At 41.5% G+C, this 19742-nt stretch overlaps 1 protein-coding gene across 13 annotated transcripts in view; it reads right to left on the bottom strand.

Annotated features, from left to right (window-relative positions):
- The window catches only part of LOC137880627 (NLR family CARD domain-containing protein 3-like), a 43028-nt gene extending 23286 nt beyond the window's left edge, over positions 1 to 19742 (bottom strand). For 2 of the 13 annotated variants that reach the window (XM_068722087.1, XM_068722088.1), the window contains exons 1-12: positions 19463 to 19742; positions 12589 to 12682; positions 11425 to 11463; positions 11164 to 11193; positions 9281 to 9400; positions 8134 to 8247; positions 6579 to 6692; positions 5836 to 5911; positions 3216 to 3444; positions 1255 to 3052; positions 670 to 843; positions 129 to 302 (exon numbers count right to left, since the gene is read on the bottom strand). In XM_068722087.1, coding sequence (XP_068578188.1) covers positions 129 to 302; positions 670 to 843; positions 1255 to 3052; positions 3216 to 3444; positions 5836 to 5911; positions 6579 to 6692; positions 8134 to 8247; positions 9281 to 9400; positions 11164 to 11171 — 2807 coding nt within the window. In that variant the 5' untranslated portion in view covers positions 11172 to 11193; positions 11425 to 11463; positions 12589 to 12682; positions 19463 to 19742. Of the gene's footprint in view, positions 1 to 128; positions 303 to 669; positions 844 to 1254; positions 3053 to 3215; positions 3445 to 5835; positions 5912 to 6578; positions 6693 to 8133; positions 8248 to 9280; positions 9401 to 11163; positions 11194 to 11424; positions 11574 to 11693; positions 11782 to 12588; positions 13156 to 13563; positions 13759 to 19462 lie in introns of those variants that run through there. The other 11 variants (XM_068722076.1, XM_068722081.1, XM_068722086.1 and 8 more) reach the window with 11 other exon arrangements.

The following is a 19742-nucleotide window of genomic DNA, read 5'->3' as shown; positions in this document are numbered from 1 at the left end:
ACTCCTTTAAAACAGCAAAACATTCCTATTGTGATGATTTATCAAAACGTTTAAAACAGAGAAGAAGTCTCCAGCTCTACCTTCTCTATCAGACTGATTTTCTGTGGCTGCAACAGGCCTCTTCATACCTGAGAGTTTCCAGTCTCCAGTGTGGATCATCCAGTCCAGCAGACAGCAGCTTCACTCCTGAGTCTCCTGGATGATTGTAGCTCAGGTCCAGCTCTCTTAGATGGGAAGGGTTGGAGCTCAGAGCTGAGACCAGAGAAGCACAGCCTTCCTCTGTGATCAGACAGCCTGACAGGCTGCAAACACACAAAACAACACACGTGTCACATAATCTGAGGGAACTGTGAGGGCTGGAAGGTTACTGCAGTACTGAGATACTGTGGGCTACTGTGGGGTTACATTAACATTGTAACTGATTGTTTTCTAGTCATAGCCAAACACTGATAACATTACTGATAACTGATATAACAGCAGAGTGAGAAAAAAAGAAAAGACTATTAAACATGTTTAAATTATATATTTTTTTAAATAATGGAAACAAAATAAACAATTGATTTAAAACCATGCAAGCAAAGACACAATCGTATGCAGGTTAAGAGTTTATCCATTAATGTAAATCAGGATTAAGGTGGTCATCAGTGGAACATATTGATGAATCCTGACCTGAGAGTTTCCAGTTCACAGTGTGGACTCGCCAGTCCAGAAGACAGCAGCTTCACTCCTGAATCATGCAGGTTGTTTTTACTCAGGTCCATCTCTCTAAGACTAGAGGACTGGGAGCTGAGAACTGAGGACAGAGCTTCACAGCTTCTCTCTGAGAGGTTACAGTCACTCAGTCTGAAGAGACAACAATCAACAAGAAGAAAAATTACATTATCAGGATGATGGGTGGATATTTAATGTTGTTGTTTGGTGTTAAATACTAAATTTGGCTTTTCTGTTGTCTTCCTGACTCGTTAAAGAGAGAGAGCGAGAGAGAGAGAGAGAGAGAGAGAGAGAGAGCGAGAGGACAAAGTGAGTGATAAAGAGAAATTAAACTTCATATTCTCATTTCATGTCGGTTACGATCTAAAGCAGAAATAAACAACCATCAGCTGAGAACTAAGGACAGAGCTTCACAGCTTCTCTCTGAGAGGTTACAGTCACTCAATCTGAACACACAATGATGAAGAAAAAATAAGCAATAAGTAGAAAAGACAGTAGCGTATTTAAGTTATGATATATGAATCTAACTCTCTCTGTACTTACAGAGCTTTGCTGGAGGCTTTGACCACTGGCAGCAGCCTCAGAAGAGCCTCCTCTGAAGCAGAGTATTTCTTCAGGTCAAACACGTCCAGATCTTTTTCTGATGTCAGTAAGATGAAGACCAGAGCTGACCACTGAGCAGGAGACAGTTTATCTGTTGAGAGATGTCCTGAACTCAGGGACTGTTGGATCTCCTCCACTAGAGAACGATCATTCAGTTCATTCAGACAGTGGAACAGATTGATGCTTTTCTCTGGATACACATTCTCACTGATCTTCTCCTTGATGTACTGGACTGTTTCCTGATTGGTCTGTGAGCTACTTCCTGTCTGTGTCAGCAGACCTCGTAGGAGAGTCTGATTGGTCTCCAGTGAAAGACCCAGGAGGAAGCGGAGGAACAAATCCAGATGTCCATTTGGACTCTGTAAGGCCTTGTACACAGCACTCTGGTAGAGAGGTTTGAGTTCAGCTTTGTTTCTAACGACTTTAAACCACCGGGAGGTTGTTTGTTCTTCTGACAGCAGATTGACACCAGAGTTGATGAAGGTCAGATGGACATGAAGAGCAGCCAGAAACTCCTGAACACTCAGATGGACGAAGCAGAACACCTTGTCCTGGTACAGTCCTCTCTCCTCTCTAAAGATCTGTGTGAACACTCCTGAGTACACTGAGGCTGCTCTGATATCGATGCCACACTCTGTCAGGTCGGATTCATAGAAGATCAGGTTGCCTTTCTGCAGCTGATCGAAAGCCAGTTTTCCCAGAGACTCAGTCATCTTCCTGCTCTCTGGACTCCAGTGTGGATCTGTCTCAGCTCCTCCATCATACTTGACCTTCTTCAGTTTGGACTGAACCACCAGGAAGTGGATGTACATCTCAGTCAGGGTCTTGGGCAGCTCTCCTCCCTCTCTGGTCTTCAACATCTCCAGAACTGTAGCAGTGATCCAGCAGAAGACTGGGATGTGGCACATGATGTGGAGGCTTCGTGAGGTCTTGATGTGGGAGATGATCCTGCTGGCCTGCTCCTCATCTCTGAATCTCTTCCTGAAGTACTCCTCCTTCTGTGGGTCAGTGAACCCTCTGACCTCTGTCACCATGCCAACACACTCAGGAGGGATCTGATTGGCTGCTGCAGGTCGTGTGGTGATCCAGAGGCGAGCAGAGGGAAGCAGTTTCCCCCTGAAGAGGTTTGTCAGCAGCACATCCACTGAGGTGGACTCTGTAACATCAGTCAGGACCTCATTGTTGTGGAAGTCCAGAGGAAGTCGACACTCATCCAGACCGTCAAAGATGAACAGAACCAGGAACTCTTCAAACCTGCAGATTCCTGCTTCTTTGGTTTCACTGAAGAAGTGATGAACAAGTTCCACCAAGCTGTACTTCTCTTTCAGCACATTCAGCTCTCTGAAAGTGAATGGAAATGTGAACTGTATGTCCTGGTGGTCTTTGTCTTCAGCCCAGTCCAGAGTGAACTTCTGTGTTAAGACTGTTTTCCCAATGCCAGCCACTCCCTTTGTCATCACTGTTCTGATTGGTTCCTCTCTTCCAGGTGAGGCTTTAAAGAGGTCTTCTTGTCTGATGGTTGTTTCTGGTCTGTGTGGTTTCCTGGATGCTGCTTCAATCTGTCTGACCTCATGTTCATCATTGACCTCTGCAGTCCCTCCCTCTGTGATGTAGAGCTCTGTGTAGATCTGATTCAGAAGGGTTGGGTTTCCTGCTTTAGCGATCCCCTCAAACACACACTGGAACTTCTTCTTCAGGTTAGATTTGAGTTCACGCTGACAAACTGCAGCAAGAAGTCCTGAATGAACACACAACAAAGAAGATCAATGAGTCAAAGAATAGATTTCAACATGTCATTTCCTCAAAGAATGAGTCTATGAATATATGTTGGTCCATCTCTTGAGCCATTAGTAAACGTCACATTTATCCAGCATGTTACATCTTTAGAGAAATCCTCTTACTGCTCTGCAGACAGTCAGCCAGCTCCTCCTGCTTCATTCTCCTCAGGAAGTGCAGTGTGATCTTCACAAATGCCTCTCTGCTGCTCCTCCTCTGCTCTTCATCCTCACCGTCCAGTACCTCCTCACCCTCCCTCTGACTCTCTAAGCATTCTGGGTAATCTGAACTCACAACCTTCTGGATCTTCTTCAGCTCGTTCTTCACAAAAGTGACGATGTTCTCCTCCAGCAGCTGGAACAGAACATTCTATGAATGACACAAACTAAAACCATGGAACCAAACATCTATGTGGTCAGATCAGTCTCAATAATTGCAAATGCACGCAGAACGATTCACAAATACATTCCAATGCACACATAAATAAATTACGATTTATATAAATGTAAAAAAACTCAAAAAAACCCCACAAATATATTTCTGCATTTGTATGTATTTGTTTGTAGATTGTTCCACATTTGTTTGTGGGTTTTTTGAGACTCCCCTGACGTCTCAGGATTCCCAAATGCGTTTTTTTCAACACGGAGCTATCTGTAGCCAATCAGATGTCAGTCTCATTTTCAACCAATCACATGAGCACAGCTCCCCCCTCGAGGCTGCCAGCTGTGTTCACACCAAACGCAGAGCGAATTATTTGTGCGCCAAGATTACATACAAAGTCTATTCACAGATGCGATGAGACTGGAGTGACGCGAATTCGCTTCAATTGCCAAAACTTACATTTAGGTTTACTTGAGGCAAATGAAAGGAAATATAGTAGTGGGCTATGTTAACACTATGCTAGCTAGCTAGCTAGCTAGCTATTTTGTTAGAAACTGTCTTCAGTGAGTAAGAGTGTGAACGAGTGAATTCAAAATACGAGAAATAACTATCGACATCTCTCTATTCTTTGCATTAATATATCTCTCTAGTATTTCAAAACAATATTATCAGTCCCTATAGAATGTTGTTTATAATCAGTTAATGGTATATTTGACACTGAACTAGTTCATCTTTATCTCAGTGATAGTGTCCAAATGAGCATAAAATATCACTGGTATGTAAAAACTACACGGACCACAAAACAGATGTAAAAGTTGACTCTGTCAGGTCCATTCTCCATCCATTGTGTGCGGTCCCTTTAACAATTAGGATTTGGGAGTGACGCGGATATGAAAGCTAGTTTATTCATCTTTCCTTTACAAGCAGGAAAACGATTTCTCTCTCTTTATTTGAGAAAAGTTCATATTTGTGTTGTCAAATTTCACTATGACCCTGAAATTCTGTCTCTTGTGTTATCATATACTGAATGCAAGCAAAACTACAGAGCAAAATCACACTCTTTCTGATTGAACCAATCTATGAACTGTCTGAAACAATGGATATCCGGTAATTTTTCGAAATAAAATACAATGTCCAGCCGGATCGCGCCGCACACGCTCCCGGTGGAATCAAATATGTACTTTACCTATGTGTGTGTAAAGAATGCTGATATGAAATATGAAGAACAACCAGTAGTCAATGTGCAAGCTGCAAATTAAATAGTGATTTAAGCTTCTCTATTGGGTTCATATATTTGTAAATGTGACTCTGAAAGAGTCAGTGCCTCACCAGACACCAACCTCACCACACGTCACTGCTCTAGATACCTCATATTCATAGAGACCGGACCAAACTATGTGTATAAATGTGTGTAAACCATATGGTACAAACAATGAAGAGACGCTGCCGTATTTACGCCAAGATGACGTTATTTTGAGTGTTGATGGAGCTGCTACAATGTTAGCATAGCCTAGCACTGATCGATCCGAGCTCCATTGAGAAAACAAGTATTTTAAAAGTTATTTTAAACAAAACATGAATTCAGACTTTTTACAAATCATGACGTAGTTATTTCGTCATCCCTCTTTGTCCGTTTATTGTGGTTAAATCACAGCCACATCTGTTTATTTGGGGTTCATACAGCTGTAGTAAACCAGCTGATGTGTGGCTTGATAGACATAGAGAATACAGCAGATAGAATCCACGGAGCTCCTCCGGACTGTGTTATGAACCAGACATGACGGCGTTCAGTTTCCCGGGATTTCTGGGACTTCCTCAACACGTACTAAGCAGAAATAGAGGTTATTTTGTCCGTGTTTGATGGCGGACAGTTGAACGGCTTCCAGGACGATAAGCCACGCCCCCTCTCCGGCGCGTCTGGCGCGATTCACGCGAATGAACACAAATGGTCCCCGGAGAGACCGGCGGCGCGAATGACTTGATTAATTGGTGTGAACACAGCTGGCAGCCACGTGGGGAGGGGAGGGGGAGCTGAGGTCATGTGATTGGTTGAAAATGAGGCTGACATCTGATTGGCTACAGATAGGTCCGTGCTGAAAAAAACGCATTTGCAAATCCTGCGACATCAGAGGAGTCTCAAAAAACCCACAAACAAATGCAGAAATATATTTGTGTAATTTATTTATGAGTGCATTGGAATGTATTTGTGAATCTTTCCGCGTGCATTTGCAATTATTGAAACTGATCTGACCACATACACACCAGATCCATGTTGGACAGACTGACGATCCACTGGTCTACAAAGTGCAGCATGGAGATGATTGTGAACAGAATAGATGTAACAGTAGTTGTACATGTACAGACCATGAATATGGAGTCCAGTGTTTGATGCTGCTGGGCAGACTGACCTCTGGGAACCTCTGAGCTCTCCTGGTCCTCTCTGTGGAGGAATCATGAAGAATCAGCTCACATTGTGTTTGTACCATTAACACAAATACAACAATTAGTTAAAGATGTTGTGTTCTGTCATGATTGATCACAATGAAAACCAGATGCTAAACAGATTCTCATCTCTGCTTTTATTGGACAGTAGAAGTTGTTTGATTGGCAGCATGGTAAAGTCAAAGATTATATCCTAGGTCAAATTCATACCGGTTTACTTTATATACCTTCTATACCTTCCACCTCTAGATACAACTACAACTAGAAACAACTAGAATCACTTCTGATGTGATACTTGTTCATATTTGGTGTAGTTTCTATTCTACCATTGTGTTGTTAGTCAGATGTACAAAGACTTCATACTGTTGATCTGTCACATCACTGAAACAAAGGGTCTGTATTTGGTTTTGTCCACAGCACCATTGGGGAGACTTCTTCCTCCGAGTCTTTCTAGTCTCCAGACCTCTGCAACTAGAGTTAGGATTATATCCAGAACGCTACTTCCTGTCTGATGTAAAACCTACAACAAGTAGTTCAAGATATTGTGTCATGATCATAATGAGAAATGAGGTCATAATGACAGATCAAAGACTATAAATGATAGACGACCAAAGTTGTATCTGTGTATCAGCTCGTCATCTGTTTCATCTGTTTTAAGAACTTACTCTGGGTCATAAGAACGGCGTCCATCTTTGAAGTCAATCACAGCACCTTTAGAGCGATCACTCTTCATGGACACACAGCTGGGTTCAGGAGACTTTTCTCTCTGCTGCTGTGAACTGATAGAAACACTGACATTTACTGAACATACAATCTTCATATCTCTGCTTTCACTGGTTTTATTAATCAGTAAAAGTTATTTTATTGACAATAAAATGTGTCTTTAATGGCGAAGACGACAGATTTTTTTTATGGTGACTTGTTTGCTTAATCAACCAAAGAGGCATCACAATGAGACACAATGACTGTTTACATGCACACTCATATTCCACTATTATTCAGAATATGACAATATTTCAAAATTTATGTGGTTTATGTAAACATCATTATCCGTTTGGATATTCTGAATAAGTCCTTATTCCGTATGGAGCATGTGGGATATGTTGATATTATTCAGGGTTTTATGAGCATTCTTTGGACATGTAGACAGCTCATTATGAATATGGTCATCAATATGGTTTTTACGTCACTTTGCAACACATGGTCTCTTTCCTGTTCATGACCAGCTCTGTGTGTTGAACACAAACCAACTAGTACAGATGCATGCCCCCAAAAAAGCTCTCATTTGTGTTCAGAAGGAGAAACACGCCTACTTTGAAGCATTATGAAGGACTTTGACATCAACAGGCTTTTGGATATGAACAAATATCTCAACGTGGACCTTTTCAAGAAGGTGTTTGAAGGAATAAAAGAGGGAGGCTGAGTTCACACGGTCCAACAAGTCTGCCACCAGTGGAACACTTTGAAAAAAACATATTTTAACGAAAAGAAGCCAAAAGGCACAAGAGTCTTCTGCCGTTGCACTTTTCCATATTGTGATGTGATAAACTACGTGTGTGAGCATCGACCCGTCAAACACAGCCGACGTGTGATTCACTGGCCTCAGTGATGAGGATGAGGTTTACATCTATCAAATGCACGGCTGCATGTAAATGAGAATATTAGTGGAATATTAATGTTCATTAGCCATGTAAGAAACTCATGAGGAATATATTTACTTTATCTCAGTTCAACACAGCAAGAGTCTCAACAAACCTCGTCACCATCAAAGACTAGGATGTATAAGGACGGCCTTCCAACAGGCAACTCTTTGAACAACTGACTTCATCAAAGTGCTTTCTGCCACCAGACCTCTGCTGGTAGTCACTGAACTTCTGTATTTAGTGCACAGACCTCTGTAGCTAGGCCCCAAACATCTGTCACTAATCAGCATACATTTACAACTTGTTCCCAGAGCTCTGAAGCCTGGACGCAGACCTCTGAATGTTGACCCAGAACCCCTGAAACTACTCCCCATATCACCGCTGGTAGTCCCCAATATTCTGCAGCTAGTCCCCAGACCTCTGCACATCGTCCACAGACCAGCTAGTTAAAGACATTGTGTTTTGTCGTGATTGATTATAATGAAAACAACACTGTACTTGATGCACAAACAATTCTGTATCATAACTGAGGATCAGAACAGCTAGCTTATTGTTTAATAAGGTTTTAATTACTTACTCTGGGTCATAAGAACGGCGTCCATCTTTGAAGTTAATCACAGCACCTTTAGAGCGATCACTCTTCATGGACACACAGCTGGGTTCAGGAGACTTTTCTCTCTGCTGCTGTGAACTGATAGAAACACTGACATTTACTGAACATACAATCTTCATATCTCTGCTTTCACTGGTTTTATTGGACGGTAAAAGTTATTTCATTTCAATTAAAGTATGTCTTTGGAACACGTCTTGCTTATGTTCATTCAACATGGGATACTTGTTGTATTTCCTGCAGCTTTTTTTGAACCAGTGTGTTGTTGGTCAGATGTCTGAAGACTTAAGACTGTTGACCTGTCACATCACTCATGTATGTGGTTTGGTCCTCTCCTGTCTGATAAACTAACATCCATGTTCTCCTACACGGCTTCTCTAAACCGGCTCCCAGCCTCAGCTCACATCAGCTCCAGACTCTGGTGCTGGTCTACAGGGAAGTGAAGGGAACTGGTCCTTCCTACTGAGGAGCCATGGTCAAACCCTACACTCCTCCTCTACCTCTGGACGTTTGTCCGTCCTGTCCCTCAGAGGACCCAGTGGTCTCTGATCTCCATCCTCACTCTGTTCTGTTCTGGTCCCACAGTGATGGAATGAAGTACTGAAGTCAGGACAGCAGAGTCACTGAACATCTTCCACCACCATCTGAGAGCCATCTGTCACACGACACCTCCACACAGCTGACGTACATCTCATGTCTTTAACACATTAAAACGTAGCTCTCTAACACACTTTCACTTGTTTACTTGAGAAGGATGTACTTTCATGTTCTCATGACATGTACCTGAAGTTCTGGTTCAGTTTGACTGCTCTGATTGTGAATCACTGGACTGTAATGAACTCTGTCCCTCATTGGTTGTCTGAACTCAAACACACCGTCCTGGTTGTAGTCTGGACACACATTAGGTAATAAACCACTTCCTGTTTCATCCAGGAAGTGACCGATCACTGACGTAGTTCTGGTTTTACTACTTCTCGTTACTTTTCAGAAAGCAGGACAAATAGCAGTATCATCACCGGTCCACTCTTCTTCACAGAGTACTTTAATATCAGCAGTAGAAGACCAGTTCTACTGGGAAGCTGTCAGCTACATGTTAAATGTAATGTATACTTACTCTGCAGAAGAGACTTCTCCTCCTTTAAAATCGACGCCATGTTGGTGTGACTGGTTAGTCTCAGGGGACACACAGCTGGGTTCAGGTTCAGGTCCAGGGGACTCTGGTCTCTGATGGATCCTGGCACACAGAGGAAGACCAGCAGGGAAGCTAATTCACTTTTTAGTCTTCAGTCTCAGCAGCTGTTGTAAAAACTATCAGCTCTCAACAAGAGAAGGATCAATACATCAACGCTTTATGATAAATATATGTCCTCATAAGAACGTGTGTGAGTGCTGTGAATGTGAAGGTTATGAATAAAGAAGCTGTCATTATGTGACACGGAGCATCTTCTAGCACCGCTGGGATTTGAACCGATGACGTTTAATCAACAAGGTTCACACTGCACCAAGAAGCTGATGCCAGACACAGAGATGCACATCTACAACCAACTATGATATTACTGTAGATCAACACTTTAATGTACAAGTACAACAAGAACTACAATGATCCATGATGATTCCTCAGAGCTCAAGATGTCGTCTTGAAACGGTTCAAAACCCAAAAATATTCAGTTTGCAGTGATTCAAAGAAGAGAAACAGCTGATTGTAGAAATATGAAGTCATCACATTGAAGAGATGAATGAATGAATGTTTGCTTGAACAACGTCTGAAGTGTGAGTGAATGATTGAAGCCGTTCATCTGTAAAACAAGGTGAACAAAGTAATGAGTGTGAATGAATCCAGCTGAACATAAAGTCTGTTGACTGAGTGTAAACCTCACTGACCACCAGGGGGAGCTCAGCAGCTGAGGTAGAAACATAAAGCTCCACTCTCTGGACCTGAACCCTGAGCCCTCCTCCTGTCACTCTGTGGTGTGTTCAAGTGCTCTCTGTTAATAACACCGTCACACCACTGGCTCCACAGGGTGAACGCGAGGACTTCAGTCGTTGTCGTGGATACAGCGTGACGTGTGTCGTGTTGAACCTGAGATCATCTCACAGTTTGTCTAAAGAGCTCCAGTCAGCATTTGAATCAACAACTTTATTTAAAATGTTCAGTCTGCCGCTTCAGACAGTGAAACAGACACATGATGTCATTCACAGTAAATATAGAATATCAATGAATAACCTCTTCACACAGCTCATATTATCGTGACATGAAGCCCTCAGCTGATCCTCTTCACACTCACAGATGCTCCCATTTGTTTCTGTTCAATGTGAAGAAAAACTGTGACTGCAGATAACAAAGAAATCTACATGATGAAGCTCAACGTATCAACACAGCAACATCACAAGCAATCACTTTAATAACTCATAATTATTAGTTCTTGGTTCTAACATCAGTGAAGTATCGAAGTCTGAACTGAAGTTCAGTCTCAGGATTTAATCTGACAACTGAAACTGATTTATGGATTTATGGGATTATTATGAGTCAATGTTCAAGTGAAGGATCTCTGCAACTCGTCTCCAGACCTCAGCAACTAGTCTCCAGACCTCTGCAACTAGTCTCCAGATCTCTGCAACTAGTCTCCAGACCTCTGCAACTAGTCTCCAGATCTCTGCAACTAGTCTCCAGACCTCTGCAACTAGTCTCCAGATCTCTGCAACTAGTCTCCAGACCTCTGCAACTAGTCTCCAGACCTCTGCAACTAGCCTCCAGACCTCTGCAACTAGTCCCTAGACCTCAGCAACTAGTCCACAGACTTCTCTGCATACATTGGTTCTTCCTTCATAGACTGATCAGTTCAACATAATAACACATTGTCATTGAGTTCATGAAGTTATTAATTCAGTCAATGTTGAAGAGAAAGAGCAGAGAAACAGTAAACATCACGTTAGTAAGAATGAAGATGTTGAAGGTGAAACAGGATCAAATGTCATGAGAAGTGTTGAGTGTGATACCTTTTCATGTTGCTGATCAGCTGCAGCCACCTGATGAAGACAGACAGACGGGTTCATCATTAGTCTTCAGTCTCGTTTGATTTGTGTCTCATCAGGAAATCAGATGTGTTTCTGCATGTAGACTTTAAAGACAGCCAGCTGTAGTTTCAAGGATCTGTTGTCAGATCAACGCTGTGCTGTGGACTCATGATCAAAGACAGGAGGTCAACACACGAACCAACAAAGAGCAGCTCGCTTGTCATCAATTCAAGTTCCACTTACTCAGTTTCTCCTCATGGACTTCAACACTCTGGACCGGGTCTGTGTGGAAAAAGAGTTTTGTGTTGATGCGAGTGTGACGATGATGAAATCCTCTTCTTCTTCTTCTTCATCAGTCCTCAGTGTCTTCAGGCTGCTGTCACACTCCAACACTTTAATAAACCAGTGTGAAGCTGCAGCACTCAGTTCAAAGATCAGCTGCATCATGTTTATAGGACTTTATATGATACGTGTTAAAGTTTAACCCACAGCATCTTCACACTGGAACAAACCTGAGAACATGAAGCTCCTCCTCACTGACAACATCAACACTCAACACTGTTACTGGCTATAGAAGAGGACATGGATTCACCTCCAGAGCTGTGAATGAAGCAGCAGGAAGGGTTCATGTTGTAGACCTGGTAGAGATCAAGTCCATCAGAGGTTCTGCTCCATTTAAAGCACAGAGATATGGACCGTTGCTGTCTTCATGTGTTTGTTAAAGTGATGACATGTAGTCATTCAGACAGAGGAGACTTTTACATGGACCTCACAGCTTCATTCACACATGAACCTTGATGGAAAGAGACTCGGTGGTGTTGGGCCGTGTGTTTGATACCTGGGCCTTCAGTGCTGTCCTCCTACAGCTGAACCTCCTCCTAATGACCTCATCATGACGCCACAGCTACGGTAGCATTTGTTTGCTGTACAAATGAAGCTCAACACGTACAAATACACTAAGTGCAGAGTGCAGATCCATGAATACGTGACGGGATGCTGCGTCATTAACGGACGATGAACAGAGTCACAACCAATCCGGCAACACTGAGACGCTAATACAGGAATTCATCCTCACACTGAAGATCAGCATTCAGATATGATTCACATCAGAGGAACAACATGAAGCACATCATGAAGACAACTCCACAGAAACACAGAGTTCAACTGAACTTAACACTTCAACACTGAAAGCTAAAGAGTGTTTAGACTTCTGCCGCTTCACGCGTCTTCTTGTTGCTGTGCCACGACTAAATGTGTCCCAGCGCAACATAGGACGCAACAATAGTTCCTATCGCATGAATCCATATTCATAAAAACAAGATGTACAAATAATAATAAAGAAACAAGCATATTAAATAATGACATACATAATATGTATGGCAGGTAAAGCTACTGCAGTTCACTCACCAAAGCTGCTGTTCACCATTTAGAGACAAAGTCCATCCTCCTGTCTTTGTTCAACTGTAGAGTGTTTCCTGAAGGCCTCGGGCCTCTCTTCTACCTAGAGACAGAGAGCAGGAATCTGATTGGATAAAAGCTCTCCTTAAAACGAGCTGGGCTGGGGGATCGTTTCACTTCCTGTTTATATCCTGCTGGGTAGCGTCATGAATATTCACACGTCATAATATTAGTGTTTCATATTACTGATCTTCAAACTCTATAGTAACTGAAGTGATCAAAGAGTCAAACATGTTGAGTTCAACAATGTGGTGGAGTAGATCATCTCCTCCACATCTTTTTATAAAAGTAGCAGAAAATGTAGATTATAAGATAAAATACAAAAAACACAAAAATGTACTTTGGTACAGAAGTTGAGTAAATGTACTTAGTTACATTCCATCAGTGGGTTTGTGGCAGTAAGAGAAGGAGGAAGGAAACAAAAACAGTGTCATGTGACTCCTTCCTGTTCTCTGGAAGGAACTTTGATGTTAGATCACACAAGAAGTACACACTAAAAGTACTTCATAATAGTGGTGCATGTAGTCTATAAAGTCCTTTATCCAAAAATAAAAAGTTCATCAAATACTTTATGAACTACTACGTTTTTTAACTCTCATCAAAGTTAAGACAAAATGGCTGAAACTTGTTCTCTGGAAGGAACTTTGACGTTAGATCACACAAGAAGTACACAGTAAAAGTACTTCTTATTATACTTGATTGTAGTTTAAATACTACCAGTAGAGTTCAAATAATAGGCTCTTAAATTACTGTTCATGGGTCTCATTTATAAAACGGAGCATAAAATACACACTACATGTTTCAATACGTTCATATGAGGAAATACACAAAACTCAAATAATATTCAGATTCATAAAACATTGTGTTCGCTGCAGAACAAAGAGTCCTGAAAGAGTCCCTCAGTGGAAAGAGTCGCTCACTCACCTGAAGAAGAAGAAGACGAAGAAGAAGACGAAGAAGAAGAAGCTGCGACATCACGAGCTCCAGAAGAAAAATTAAAGAGGAACAGGAAGGGAGGGGCCGTCACGAGGACACCGGGAACAATATATATATATATATGATATAAATATATATATATATAATATATGTATATGTATTATGTACGTATGAGGAGGAGTTTTCTTGTGAACAAACAAAAGTCATAAATACATTCAATGTTTCTCCAAAAGTTCATCAAGTTAAAACACTTAAAAGTACATCTTAGAACTCGTTATATTTAATTTATATATATTATATTCATTCAAATATATATATATCCTCCTCATGGCTCTCATGTGGTCTTTTAAAATAAGTCTGACTTTAGGATTTGCAGACATCGGGTCTTGGCTGTGGGAATACTTTGCAAGAATACCGACCGACGGCCTGTATAGGTCCGGAATGGTATTCTTAAACGTATTTCATGCCGATCAGGATGGCAGAGAAAGAAGGGTACAGTGATAGCATGGAGTTAAGTGAGGAAGATACAAGAAGTGGGAAGGAGAGTGAGTGGAAATTAGCAGGGAAGAAGTCGGCGAATCGCAAGACAAAGAAAAAGAATGAAATAAGTTTGGGTGAAACTGAGAGTGAAGAAAAGGAAGAGGAAGTTGGAGAGCCAAAGGCGAAAATGTTAATGTAGTGATACGATTTGAAGGAGAAGGAGGAGTAAAGAAAATAGACCCATTAAAGCTGACCAAAATAATTAGAGCACAAATCGGAGAAGTGAAGTATGCAAGGATCTTGGGAGATGGAAATCTTTTAATTGGATGCAACAGTGATGCACAAGTGGAGAAGGCAAAGACACTTGCCAAAGTGGGAGAGCAGAGGCCCAATGGCAGCAGGGGAGTGATATCTGGAGTGCCTCTGAGTGTTAATATGAGGGATCTGGCTGAGAATTTGAGACTACGTAACGCAGCAGTTAAGAGTACTAAAAGAATGACAAGAGGAGTAGAGAAAAAGGAAACTGAAACGATTCTGGTAGAGTTTGATGTAAAAGACGTTCCAATGGATCTATTTTTTGGATTTGTTAAATACAAAGTAAGGGAATATACAGCCAAACCTATGAGATGTTTCAACTGCCAAGAATTTGGGCATGTGGCAAAAGTGTGCAAAGGAAAGAGAAGATGTGCTAGGCGTGGAGGAGAACATGAGTATGGAAAGTGTGGAGAAGGAGTCCAGCCAAAGTGCTGCAACTGTGGGGGGAAACATAGCGTTGCATATTGGGGATGTGAAGCAATGAGGCGAGAGGTGGAAGTCCAACAAACAAGAAGGAAAGGAAATGTACCTTATGCAGAAGCAGTTAAGCTGGTGAGGCAGGAGAAGCAGTCAGAGGAGCTTATTCACAAAGAGCAAATGACAGTGGAGGCAGAAAGAAATGATAAAATCAGGGTATGGGCAGAAAAGGAGAAGCTGGTGACTTTCATAGCAGGGGTGATAAACGCAACTTCTGAGGTCAAGTCTAAAACTGAAAGGATTCAAATAATCGTTAAAGCAGCAATACATCATCTTGATATGGTAGGTTTAAAATGGGAGGAAGTAAGAGACAATCTTAGTTTACAGGCAAGCCAAGAAACATGTATTGGTTAATAATAATGTTAATACTTCAATGGAATGCTAGAAGTTTGATTGCCAATGGACAGGAGTTTAAGAAATGTATAGATAGCAGAAGGGAGAAACCAGATGTTTTGTGCATACAAGAATCATTGTTAAAGCCAAAATTGGACTTTGTAATGTATGGATATGTAGCAATTAGACGAGATAGGAAAGAAGGACAGGGGGGGGTTGTGTTACCTTTATAAAACAAGGGATTCCCCATAGAGTACTGGGTATAGGGCAAGAAATGGAGTACGTGGTAGTGGAAGTGTGGGTTTAAAGGAAGGAGTTTGTGGTAGTGAATTATTATAATCCATGTCTGAAAATAGAACTAAGAAAATTGGAAGAAATAGAAGGGCAAGATAGGGCAAGCATAGTATGGTGTGGAGACTTCAACGCACATAACACATAATGGGGGAGTGAGATAACTGATGGCAACGGTCAAACCATAGAAGAACTACTAGATGAAAGGAATTTAGTCTGCCTAAATGATGGAAGTAAAACAAGGATTAATATCAATACAGGAAAGGAGTCTGTACTAGACCTAACACTAGCTTCTAATAACATTGCTGCAGTGTGTGATTGGAAAGCGTATCATGAAGGAACCATAGGCAGTGATCACTACCCGATATTCTGTAAAATAAATATTCATACATCAGTAACGGAAGAAGACAGGGGTGGAAAATGGGTTTTTGGGAAAGCCAACTGGAAGAGATTTAAGGAAGAGAGTGATGGTCATCTGAGTAAGATTAATGATGATATGCTTATAGAAACTCTAAATGATATGATAACAGAAGGCATTATGACAGCTGCTTTAGAATCTAACCCAAAAAGTAGAGGAAAAACAAGCAGAAAAGCAGTTCCATGGTGGAACAATACCTGTAAAGAGGCAATTAGAAATAGAAACAGGGCATTTAAATTAATGAAAAGAACTCATAACTTTCAGTATATGATACAGTTCAAAAAGGCCCAGGCATTAGTGAGAAAGACAATAAGGCAGGCAAAAAGGACATATTGGAGGAAGTTTTGTGACACAGTTGGAAATACAACCCCAGTAGGAGAAGTGTGGGGGATGATTAGAGAGATGGGAGGGGACAGAAGAGAGTGGCGTTATCCTGTGCTAACAACTGGGAAAGAAGTAGCGGTGACTAATAAAGAGAACGCGGAGACATTGGTTCATACTTCTGTAAAGATACACAGCACTGACAACGTATCTGACGAAGGAAAACTAATTAGAGAGCAAACAAGATTTGAAAATAGGGAGGCCTTGAGGAAGAAGGAGAACACTGAAGACGAATTGAGTGCTTCACTTACAATGGGGGAGTTAAAAAGAGCAGTTGCTAAAGCTGGAATGACTGCCCCAGGAAATGATGAAATATGTTATATTATGGTAAAGCAATTAAGTGGAGATGGGCTGAATAAGTTAGTAACCTTGTATAATAAAGTGTGGGAGGAAGGTAACATACCAGCAAGATGGAAGGAGGCCGTTATTGTCCCCATAAGGAAGCCAGGGAAAGATGCAAGTAACCCATCAAATTATAGACCAATTGCCCTAACATCACACATATGTAAACTCATGGAACGCATGGTAAACAAAAGATTAATGTATTATTTAGAGAAAGATATTAGTAGGCTGTCAGAGTGGATTTAGGAAAGGTAGGGGAACCTTGGATTCAATTTTATGTTTAGAAGATGAGGTAAGAAAGGCACAGGTTAATAAAGAAACTGTGGCAGCAGTGTTTTCTGATGTAGAGGAGGCTTATGATATGCTATGGAGGGAAGGTTTATTGATAAAATGCATTTAATGGGAATCAGGGGAAAACTGTTTAATTGGATAATGGACTTTTTAAATAAGAGAACTATCCAGGTAAAAGTAGGAGTTGAAAGGTCGAGGAAATATGAGGTAGAAAATGGGACTCCACAAGGGAGTGTGGTAAGTCCTAATAATAATAAATGACATCTTTGGAACGGTCTCATCAGATATGGGAAGGTCATTATTTGCAGATGATGGGGCTTTATGGAAAAAAGGAAGAAACTTGGAACATATTGTTCAAAAACTGCAAGAAGGAATAAAACAAGTTGAAATATGGGGGAAGAAATGGGGATTTAAATTCTCATCGGAAAAAACGAAAGTAATGTTCTTTACGAGACGGAGAACTAGGAGAAACCTACAGCTGAGTCTGTATGAAAACAAGTTAGAAATAGTAGAGTCATTTTGGTTTTTAGAAGTACACTTTGACAGCAGATTAACATGGAAAGACCACATAAAAAACGTTAGTGATGAATGTAAAAAAGTTATAAATGTAATGAGATGTCTGGTAGGGTTGGACTGGGCAGCAGAGGTTGCATCCCTGATACACATTTACAAAGCTCTAAATAAATCCAGATTAGATTATAGTAGTATAGCACATGGTTCAGCATCAGAAACCACAGTTAAACAGCTAGATGTTATCCAGACCAGGGCCCTCAGAATCTGAATATAAGAATACATCTGTATGTAAGAACATCACCTGTGTGCGCCATCCAAGTAGAGACAGGAGAAATGCCATCGTGTCTTCACAGAAAACAACTGTTGGTTCATTATTGGATAAATCTGAGAGGTCATGAAGATACTCATCCAACTAAAAAAGTAGTACAGGCGTGTTGGGAAAGACATAAAGTACCAAAGACAAGTTTTGGCTGGGTTGGAAAAGCAACAGCAAGAAGCCTGTAGTCTCTGATATAGAGCGTTGCCCTGCTGTCATGTGGCCAGTAACTCCTGTGTGGCTGCTTGAAGAACCAGAGGTGGACATGGAGTTGATGCAAATTAAGGTAAGAAATAAAAATACTAATTTAATGAATGAGTTCTATGAATACACAGATAAAAAATACTCAGAGCATGTGCATGTTTTTACTGATGGATCAAAAGATCCAGCTACAGACAGTACAGGATCTGCTGTTGCAATTCCTAGTCACAAAGTTGAAATATTTAAGCGTACTTCGAATTTTTTAGCTGTGTATGCAGTTGAGTTGTATGCTATTTGTTTGGCCCTAGAGTGGGTTGAACAACACAGACCAGGCAAAGTCCTTATTTGCAGTGACTCCATGTCTGCACTCGTTAGTCTGAAGTCAGGTATGTCCAATACTGGACAAGATCTGCTATTAGAAATAATGTCAATTCACTCTAGAGCAGTAGAACGAGGCGCTGAAGTTGTATTTATATGGATACCGGCCCATGAAGGTATCAGAGGAAATGAAAAAGTGGAGAAATTAGCTAAACAAGCTCTGAAGGAAAACAAAGTAGACATCTGTATCAAGCTATCCAAAGCAGAGGGAAAGAGCATCATCAGGAAAAATATCAACAAAGTATGGCAACAACACTGGGACCAGGAGACGAGGGGGAGACACCTACATTCAATTCAGAGTAAAGTGAGCGGTGTAGGATATAGGGGAGGAAACAGGAGAGAAGAAGTTACAACATCAAGATGAAGAACAGGACACAGCAATCTACGCAGCACACGACACATGATAGGGAAACATCCAACCGGCCTCTGTGAGCACTGCCAGGCACCAGAACCTGTGCAACATGTCATCACCTCCTGCAGTAGACACAGCTCACAAAGGAGGGGCATGCTGGGAGAAATGCAAAGACTAGGGCTGAGAGGAAGAGAGCTGAATGAGATCCTGGAGTGGGGATCCAGTAATCAGGGAAGAAGGTGCTTTACTCACTTTATGTGAGCAACGGGACTGATGGGGAAAGTTTAGTAGTTGTGAACATAGGAAGTGATTGAAACCGGAAGATGGCAGTAATGCAACAAAACGGATGCAAGCTGCCGTTAAACACCACAGAAGAAGAAGTGTCCCCAGCTCACAGCAGGACCACAGCCGGCAGAGTGGGAGAGTCACTTTACTCACTGTCGTTTTACTTTAACTTAAACTCTCTCAGCGTCATTACTCCGCTGAAATCTGACAACGAGATCCCTGTTCACTCACCTGTTACCTGTTAGCTCACCTGTTACCTGTTAGCTCACCTGTTACCTGTTAGCTCACCTGTTACCTGTTAACTCACCTGTTACCTGTTAGCTCACCTGTTACCTGTTAGCTCACCTGTTACCTGTTCGCTCACCTGTTACCTGTTAACTCACCTGTTACCTGTTAGCTCACCTGTTACCTGTTAACTCACCTGTTACCTGTTAGCTCACCTGTTACCTGTTAGCTCACCTGTTACCTGTTAGCTCACGTGTTAGCTCACGTGTTAGCTAGCTTGTTAACTCACCTGTTAACGGTTTTTCCTGATAACATGCCGGGCTTTAAACTTCCCTCCACTCCTCTGGAGCTTCTGTCTTTGTTCTTCTGTCTGCTGACTTTGTCTGGAACAACACTTGGACATAAACACGGTAAGAAAGTGAATGTATCAGTAGAAGTTATATAAATAAATCAAGTCACACCCTCAATAGTGAAGCTAACGTTAGCTGACTAGCTTCATGTTTAGCTAAAGACCATCAGTTTATCAGCGTCATTTGATGCTCATCAGACTGTTTTAAAGTCAATATAAT

This window comes from Cebidichthys violaceus, unplaced genomic scaffold (assembly GCF_023349555.1).
Source record: "Cebidichthys violaceus isolate CVI_PGR_0920_01 unplaced genomic scaffold, fCebVio1.0.p SCAF_29, whole genome shotgun sequence".
NCBI lineage: Eukaryota > Metazoa > Chordata > Actinopteri > Perciformes > Stichaeidae > Cebidichthys > Cebidichthys violaceus.
The sequence above is the reverse complement of the archived record's forward strand: the minus strand, read 5'-3'. Positions and strand labels throughout refer to the sequence as shown.